The sequence below is a fragment of the Juglans regia genome, chromosome 15, assembly GCF_001411555.2.
Source record: "Juglans regia cultivar Chandler chromosome 15, Walnut 2.0, whole genome shotgun sequence".
NCBI lineage: Eukaryota > Viridiplantae > Streptophyta > Magnoliopsida > Fagales > Juglandaceae > Juglans > Juglans regia.
Window position 1 is genome coordinate 18,349,497 of NC_049915.1, and position 9,779 is coordinate 18,359,275.

At 31.5% G+C, this 9,779-nt stretch overlaps 1 protein-coding gene across 1 annotated transcript; it reads left to right on the forward strand.

Moving 5' to 3' along the window:
• Positions 1-1,305: 1,305 nt before the first annotated feature.
• Positions 1,306-8,750, forward strand: LOC108993230 (amino acid permease 6-like). The gene is made up of 7 exons (XM_018968067.2): positions 1,306-1,635; positions 1,751-1,984; positions 2,125-2,218; positions 2,303-2,517; positions 2,632-2,774; positions 5,840-6,067; positions 8,126-8,750. Exons 1-7 carry the CDS (start codon positions 1,518-1,520, stop codon positions 8,552-8,554), a joined length of 1,461 nt encoding a protein of 486 aa, XP_018823612.1. The 5' UTR covers positions 1,306-1,517; the 3' UTR covers positions 8,555-8,750.
• Positions 8,751-9,779: the final 1,029 nt, after the last annotated feature.

A 9,779-nucleotide genomic window follows, 5' to 3' on the forward strand; every position in this document is an offset into this window, starting at 1 on the left:
ATATCTCATTTTATTTCGTCTTATTTCATTTAATCATTATAATTTTTAAAATTTTAATATAAAATAAAATAAATAATTTAATTTTTTTAAATTTTAAAATAAAAATAATATTAAAATATATATTTTAATAATATTTTATTTAATCTTTTAATTTTAATCTTATCTAATTTCATCCATAAAAATAAACGAGCACTGTATGAACTGACATCTGAGCATCATGAGGTTGACTGGCGGAGCTTCTGAGACCCACCAGCGACCAAAAAGGGACCGCCCATGAGAAAGAGCGAAGACATGTGCACCAATTTAAGACGATTTTCTGTCTCAAAATTTTCAATATCGACAATCAATGGCTGCCCTAAAAGTCTCCAAGTGGACGGACCAAACCCTAGACTCCCAAGTGTGGGGACGACCCTGGTGGCCGAGAAAACCAGAACTCTTTCACCACCATGGATGGTTCAAATTTCTGTCAATAATTCCACTCCTGACAAACCTATTCTCTTAAGTCAAAAACTCTATTACTTTCTAATTTCTTTTTCAATTTTCTGATGAAATTCAATGATTTATAATTTGTAAACATGAATAAATATATCCTCTAAGCTCTATTATATATAATATTTAATGTTAATTTTTCCAAGAGTATAAATTCCATGTAAAAAATAATATTTAACATTATTGATAGTAATATATATACTTTTAATTATTTTACAACTACATATTAAATAGAGGATAATTTTATAATAATAAAATTTATTTTTAATGGTTTAATTGCGTTAGTCGATTGTAAAATGAATTATAACATGATTTTAAAAGAGTTGCAAATTGTTCATTTTCTAACATTCAATAGTCGGTAAATGATTAAATCTCGTTTAGATACAGAAACACTCTCAAGTCATCTCATTTCATCACATCTTATTATTATAATTTTTTTAAATTTTCATATAAAATATAATAAACAATTCAATTTTTTCAAATCCTAAAATAATAATAATAATATTCTAAAAATATTTTATTCAACTCATCTAAAATTATCTCATTTCATTTCATCTTATTTCACTATCCAAACGAGCCATATAGGATTAGGTCTATGATATGCAAATTTTGTACAGAAATTTTGAAAAAAAATAAAATTATATGAAAATCATTTGCTATTTAATTTACCAAGTCTTAATTTATATTTCAAAGAGAATTCGTAAAATTTGCACATTTTAACATTATTCATATATATATATATATATATATATATATTTAAGGAAAAATGGATTCTTTTTCCCAACATATATATATATATATACTCCAGTAGTAAGTACTCAATATATACAAACCCTGTCTCTTCCATTTGACTTGCTACTCAGCATCATTTATCTGCTGGCCATCACTTCTTTCCTTTTCAATATCCCCCCCTAATATCCTCTCCTTTCACTCTTGATTCAAGCGTTCTGTAGTCGTTAACCATTTCCACTACCAAACTAGCTCAAGCACACGTACACGAACTAATTCAGAGGAAGACAGAGACAGACATGGAAAGAGAGACGCAGATCAACAACAGCATGTTCATAGAAAATTACCCAGAATCATATGACAACGTCGGAGATATTCGGAAGAACGTTGATGATGATGGCCGAAGCAAAAGAACTGGCACGTACTAGATAATTATCACACAACTTTCTGCTGAATCTATACTTTCTTTCTACTTTTCCCTTTTCTGACATACATAGGTTTTTGGTCTGTTTTTATAATTTGATAAAATTAGGGACATGGATAACCGCAAGTGCCCATATCATAACTGCCGTTATTGGGTCGGGAGTGCTGTCTTTGGCATGGGCAATAGCACAGTTGGGTTGGGTTGCCGGACCAGCTGTTCTCACGGCTTTCTCTTTCATCACCTATTTCACTTCCACTCTCCTCGCCGACAGCTACAGGTCGCCGGACCCTGTCACCGGCAAGAGAAACTACACCTACATGGACGTTGTGAGAGCTAATTTAGGTACTATTACTACTGTCAAGGTTGATTATATATAATGTTTTTAGCGATCGAGTGTTCCAAGACAAAACATCGCTGAAACTGAAGTGCTACTACCTCGGTTTCACATACCAAGAATGGGTTTGGCTTTTTTGTGTTTGCAGGAGGTAGGAAGGTTATGCTTTGCGGATTGGCTCAGTATGGAAATCTCATAGGGGTTACCATCGGTTACACTATCACAGCATCTATTAGCATGGTGTAAGTTTCGATAATATACATTACACATACATGTATGTATGCATGTATGGTTTATATACATTATATATACTCTGCTGCATGCAGGGCTGTAAAGAGGTCAAATTGTTTCCACAAACATGGACATGATGCCAAGTGCCACACATCAAACTACCCATTCATGATCATGTATGCCTGCGTCCAAATCGTGCTTAGCCAAATACCAAACTTTCACAAGCTCTCCTGGCTTTCAATCCTTGCTGCCGTAATGTCCTTCACCTATGCATCTATAGGCCTCGGCCTCTCCATAGCCAAAGTTGCTGGTAAGAATTAATTACGTTAGTGATTATCGGTAACTCTAAGCTGAAGTAAGAACATGATCGATGCATGATTAATATTAATGAAACTATATATGTATATATCATGTATATGTATAGGTGGGGTACATGTCCGGACAAGCTTGACGGGGGTGACGGTTGGGGTTGACGTGTCGGGTGAAGAGAAAGTCTGGAGGACCTTCCAAGCTATCGGTGACATTGCTTTCGCTTATGCTTACTCCACCGTCCTCATTGAGATACAGGCAAGTAATTTAAATGTTTTAAAAGAGTAACATTAATATTTCATAAAATATTTATTAAAAACTGAGTTCTAAAAACAATAAAATACAAAATATATTGATGTCAATTTTTTTCTATATTTGTTATAATTTATAATTGCATGATCTATACTCACGTACAGCCTAGTAATGTCGTGGTCGACATTTAGGCACGACAGTCATGCGTATGCGTACTGCATGGCATGATATATATCTGAAACAAATAAAATCGTACTATATGATAACTTGATGCAGGCATGTTTGGAAGTACTTGAAATGCGTGCCTGGTGGCATGACATGCCATTCTAACAAGCTTATATAGCTTGGTTTGGCAGATGTCAAATTGGCCACATGAACATCATCTTTATCTTTAAAAAAAAATAAAAGAAAAAAAATAAAGAAAAAAACTATTTATAAATAGGAGAGGAGAACATGCTTCCATGTGATAATCTGATTCGTAAGAATAATTTTAAAATTTGAATATTATCAATCAAATCTTATCATTTATATTACGTAGATAGTATACTTTATATCTCGACTTGATAATAGAATAACTCGTAAATATATATAAGATTATATAAAAATAAATTCATAAATTGAAGTAAATTCATGTGATTCATTAGATCTATTTTACAATAAAAATAATTTTCAATCTAACATATATACTACGTACATCAAATCATGTTAATTTATCTATTTACTTTTGTATAATATTTTGTCTTAAGTATTTATATATATATATATATATCAAAGAAGAAAATGATATTTACAATTATAGAGCCTATAAGCGTCACAAAGTACTCCTTTTAAAAAAAATAAAAAAATAAATTAACATGATTTTTAAAAAAAAAAATTAAATAAATTAACATGATTTATAATTTACATAAAAAAAATTAATTTTTTAATAATATATTTCACTCATTTTTAAAAATAACTATACAAAACTTACACAACACATAATTATATCAATTATTACTTTAGTGACATATGGGTGAGCATTTGAGGATGATTTTTGCCAGTGGGTTTGTAATTGTTTAGGGTGGGGGGTCCTCAAACTGAAGGGTAGTGAGGCCGGTGGGCAAGTTGCCTATTCCTATCGAGCTTTAGGTCCACCTGGTTACACTGATATTGATAGGGACTTTCTTTTGTTTTCAGTGCAGTTTTTTGTTTTAAGAGCAGTGATAAGGACTTCAGACTACAAGCTGACTACACCCAAAAAAAAAAAAAACCAAATAGAAAGCCACTTTTGACGCCATCTGATTAATTCTATCTGGCAAAACTACAAGTACTTGATAATCACTAAAACCATATTCTATGTGATTAATATGCAATTTGTTATAAAATAAAGAGTTAAGATAATATTTAATACTGAGTAATGTCGTTTCATCACGATAGAATCGATATGACGTCACGTAAACACTTTATTAAATGTGTTCTATACACCGACTTTATAATAGATTTTTTCTTTTCAAGATTTAATTATATACCATGTAATAACCTAACCAAGAAAAAATGAAAACTCAATTGTGCATTTTCTAGGAAAAAAATGGAAAGAGCATAAGATTCCCAGTGGACCATCTTAATGGATGGATCAGAATTCATAACTTTTGGGCCACCGAATGTGTTGGCCTTTTCTTTCTCCAAAAAGAAGAGAAATTCAACTTTATGTTTTGTCAGTTGAAATCTTTAGTTGTCCTCCATCCCTTTTAATTATTTGTTCTTATTCGAGACAGTAATTTCTGGTTGTCACGTCTCCTCTGTGATAGTAGACCATGTTTACTGTTTAAGTACGGTTATATCAATTAGATAAAAATAATTTTATAAATTAACATAATTTTATCTGATTTATTTAATCTATTTTATAATAAAAATAAATTAACATAATTTTTATAAAATTATTTACGTGCTAGAATATTTTACTTACTGTTTTTGTTTTGCTTTGTTCTTTTTTCCCTCAAACACAGAGTTGTCGCTTTATTGCATGGTCCAGACTGCACTTCTGTTTACATATATTGTCTCAAATTGTTTTCAAAAACTACGTACTGATGAATAGCACCAAGCTTCATTTGAATTGGTACTATTGAAGCATGCATTCATGTATTCTACATGCATGTCCTTTGCATAATCTAGTGGTGATGAGGTTTTTCTTACCATTTTACGCATAGATGAAAAGAAAAATTATATTCTCAAGTTGATATGTATAATACATTTAATAAAATATTTACATGATATAATTTGATTTGATATATCAATTTTAAATTTTGAATCTTACAGATCATATCAGCTTATCATTTAAGTGATGTGAATAATATTCTCTACACAACAGTTTGAAAATATAATAATTGAGATAAAAAATACATAACCTATTGAGAACGTACTTAAACTACAGGTGATGGTAATACTTGGGCACCCATGATTCTATATTTGCATGGAAAATGTTAGTTTATCTCCTCACTTTGACCGCTTATATATTTAATTTTTTTTAATTAATGATTAAGAAAGTGCTTTTTAGTGTATTGGTATATTTTTTTTTTATTTTTTAAAAATATTTAAATATGTTAAAAAAATATGAAAAAAAAAAGAAAAAAATAAAAATACTCATTTGGCCTGGCGGTCAAATTGAGCTTGCTACTTATCTGGGTGACAGAGTAGCCCGACTCATACTTGTATCTACTCATGATCATCTTTTTTTCCATAGTTGTTGAATAAACTGTTAAGTGATGCTAAGGCCCCATTTGGATATAGAAATAGTTTCATTTCATCTTATCGTTACAACTTTCTCAAATTCTTACATAAAATATAATAAATAATTCAAATTTTTTAAATCTTAAAATAATATTAATATTAAAAAATAATATTTTATTTAATTTTCATATAAAATCATCTTATTTCATTTCATCTCACTATCTAAACGAAGCCTGCCTAAATTATAAGAAAAAGAATGATTACAAAGTTTCATCCAATGCAGTTAATTTGGACTAAGATTTATGTGTTTTTGAAAACAAATTAGCACTGAAACCCAATGAAACTATGTATATATACGTGTACAGGACACACTGAAATCAAGGCCAGCTGAGAACAAGGTGATGAAGAAGGCAAGTCTTGTGGGGGTTTCAACCACAACCATGTTCTACATCTTATGCGGTTGTGTTGGTTACGCTGCATTTGGGAATCGCGCACCCGGAAATTTCCTCACTGGCTTTGGCTTCTACGAACCTTTTTGGCTCATCGACTTCGCCAACGTTTGCATTGTTGTCCATCTCGTTGGCGCTTACCAGGTTTCAATTTTTTCTTTTCTTTTTATTATTGAATGCTTTTAAAGAGTAATATTAAGAATAAAATTTCAAATAGACAAGTTCATTTTTTATAAAAATACGGATCCCACTAAAAAAGATAATATTTTTCTTTTATATTTTCTCATTGTTTCATCTACTTTTTTTTACAAAGAAATTATGCAAAATTTATCTATTTAAGAATTGTACAAATTATTTCTCGCTTTTAAAAATATGGATATATTATTGTAGTATTCCATATAATAAGGATAAGAGAAGGTAGTGAATGAGATCTCACACTGTTTGGAAAGGAAATTTTTTTACTCTTTATAAGATTTTAATGATACTCCAGATATATCATTGAATAATTTTTTTAGAATATACTATATGATTTGGGCCTTTTATTCTAACGTTACAACTATCATTAAAATTACTTATATAATCATCAATATTACCGCAACAATTGATCAAATGGAGTGTCTATCGCTATACTCGCCACTTAATATGTATCTTTTTTTTTTTTTTAATACCTTTCTTTGCTAAGCTTTCTACCCATTTATTAGGAAAATAAATTATGTGCCAAACTTGTCATGTTATTTGTATGTTTGATTAAATAAAAGTTGGTTCTGTAATACTGCTCTCAAACTCGTGGAATCACCTTCTAAACGCATGTTTATAAGAAGTAAAATTTTGAATCCCGTACTGGTCAAGGTATTAGAACAAAATATTTCAGTACTTGTACCATTTCATATACCGTTCCAGAATTATATTTTGGTACCGATACCGGTTTTAGAATAGTTTATACCTGGATAAATTATATATATACAAACATTAACTGAATTCTAAAATAACAATAAAATAAGTCATAGACTCAATACTTCTCAATACAAGTCTTAAGTTTTAAGTTACAATAAACATCATATCAAAAAAAAAAATTACAACTACCATACTTGTAAATAAGTTCTTAATCCAACCATTAAAATAAAATCACTCATCCTCATCAAAAAGACAATAAAGATTAGGATTCAACATGTTAATCAAAATATTTTCATCAACATTACCACCGTCATCAACATCAACACCAACATTATCATCAAGGGTGAAATTTCAAAATTCGGACTTCGGAAGTCTGGGGTGCCGCTGCAATGAAATCGAATTGGGAAAAAAAAACAAAACCGAAAAAAAACAAAACTCTAAGTTATAACATGTTAGCGTGAAAGTCCGAAATAACCACTAGATGTTTCTTAAAATTGTGACAATACCATCCAAACAGGCTGCAAAATGTGTATCGGGCGAAATATTTGTTTCGGTCGAGAAAGTAAATACCAACCAGTACCGGCCGGTATTTGGGATGGTATGAAATGAAAGTATTACCTATACCAGACCAGTGGCCGATACGGCATATACCGGCTTTATAGACCGGTATGATACGGTATCAAAAACACTGATAAGAAGTGCTATTTATTATTCTTTTAATCATCATCATTTATCACTTTTAATGAAACGTTAAGTGATTAAAAAAGTACTAGTATCTAACTATCATGTGTTATCATGTTAAAAGATGCTAAAAGCATGATAATTAAAAGAATTATGAAAAACATTCTTCTATTCCTGTTTCATCCATCTCCTTTTCAATACTTGGGGGAATTAAGGATGTACCTTAAAGATACAAGTGCCCTTACTCTTAGAGTTAAGTAATAGTCTAGATGGGTTGTGAAAAGGTCGACCTACCATTGATGAATACGTACCTATTCGTTATTTAGGCATAGTTTGAATAGTGAGATTAAATAAAATGGTTTTATTTGAAAGTTGAATAAAATATTATTTTTAAATATTATTATTATTTTGAGATTTGAAAAAGTTGAATTGTTTATTATATTTTGTATGGAAGAATTTGTAAAAATTATAATAATAAGATGAGATGAAATACTTTCACTATCCAAACAGAGCCTTACACTGATTTCGACATTTTCACGTGAAAATCATAAGAAGAAAACCAAGTTGGTTTGATCATTTGGAGTTTATTCTGAGTTCTAACAACAAATAATTTTCATGCATGGACAGGTCTTTTGCCAGCCTATATTTGGGTTTGTGGAGAAGTGGTGCAGAAAACAATGGCCTGAGAACAAGTTCATAACAAGCGAGCATGGCATCAATATTCCATTCTGCGGTGCATATTACATCAACATCTTCAGGCTGGTGTGGAGAACAGCATACGTTATTGTCACTGCAGTAATAGCCATGACATTTCCCTTCTTCAATGATTTCTTGGGGCTGCTTGGGGCAGGTTCCTTTTGGCCATTGACAGTGTACTTCCCCATTGAAATGTACATTGCACAGTCGAAATTGAAGAAGTTTTCTTTCACATGGACATGGCTCAAGATATTGAGCTGGGCCTGTTTGATAATATCCATTGTTGCTGCTGCTGGTTCAGTTCAAGGCCTGGTTCAACATCTCAAAATATACAAGCCCTTCAAATCAGTTCAGGACTAAAATCTGTTCAAGGATCTGGGTATTTTCAGAGCAGAATTGTAATATTTTTGTCTTTTTTTTCAGGTTCAATAAAAATTAGCTGTTAGCTAGTCTGTATTTTACACATCACTCTGTGCTCTATCTTAGACTGCTTCTCCACGGTACTGTACTGTATTAGGTTGAGAAAAATAAAGATTTTACAAGCTTTTTTGTGTGATCTGGACATTAAGGTCATTATCAAAGGTTAGAACTTTTCTGCAATATGGGTTCGTTCCCATTAAGTCATTCACCACTTTTTTAGATTCAATTCGGGGGGCTTTACGGACCTTAAATCCTTGACATCCTCGTCGGAAATCTGTGCCTGTACTTCAAAACAACTCGTTTATGTTACAGTCGAAGCTCTAAAATCATTATAAAAGACGAAAACTTCCATCTTATTCACTACATTTTTATTTTCGAGTTGGGATCTTATACAGAGTGCAGAATATTTACTTTTGTGGTGCCAAGTGGGCGAGAACTCATGCGCAGTCCGCTAAACATGGTCTAGTTCATTTGTTAATGCTTGAATCTTCTGCTGTATAACCTCGAAGTACTACTCCTTGGTCCAACAGGTTCATATTTCATTCAAGACAACTGTTAGTTAATTGCATAACATGTAAATGGATTCTAACGCCTGCAGGAACACTGCTACTTTGATAAATTAATTAGTTACAAATCCAATTTGAAATTCAGGTCAATTTTTGACAGAAATGTATCATTTGCTCAATGCTCATCTGACTTCACTGGAAACAAGACAACTATATATATATATACACACACCAATTGAAGGAGTTCATATGAATTGTACTATCTACCACTTGCTCAGGACAAAAACTCTAGCGGTTCAAAGATCATAGATTCTCAGATGTTGTGGAATTTTGCTGGCTACAACCTTCACAAGTCCTTCAATTTGCTGCTTCATGCTCTGCGTCTACATTTGCCAGGCAATCATGCCCTGAGTGGCTATGACGCCCTCACTATGTATGCATGGATTCAATGGGCAACCATATATATTGTAAAATTGTTGAAAACTGAAACTATGATATGGAAGAAAACTGAGTAAATTTCATTATGATCTGAAAGTATGATTTAATTGCTATATAATCACTGTATTTATACACATAAAGACTATACATCATCTGCCACTTGGACCAGTAATTTACATCTCATTCTCAACTAACTTAACTGTCAAGTATCCCTCTGTTTG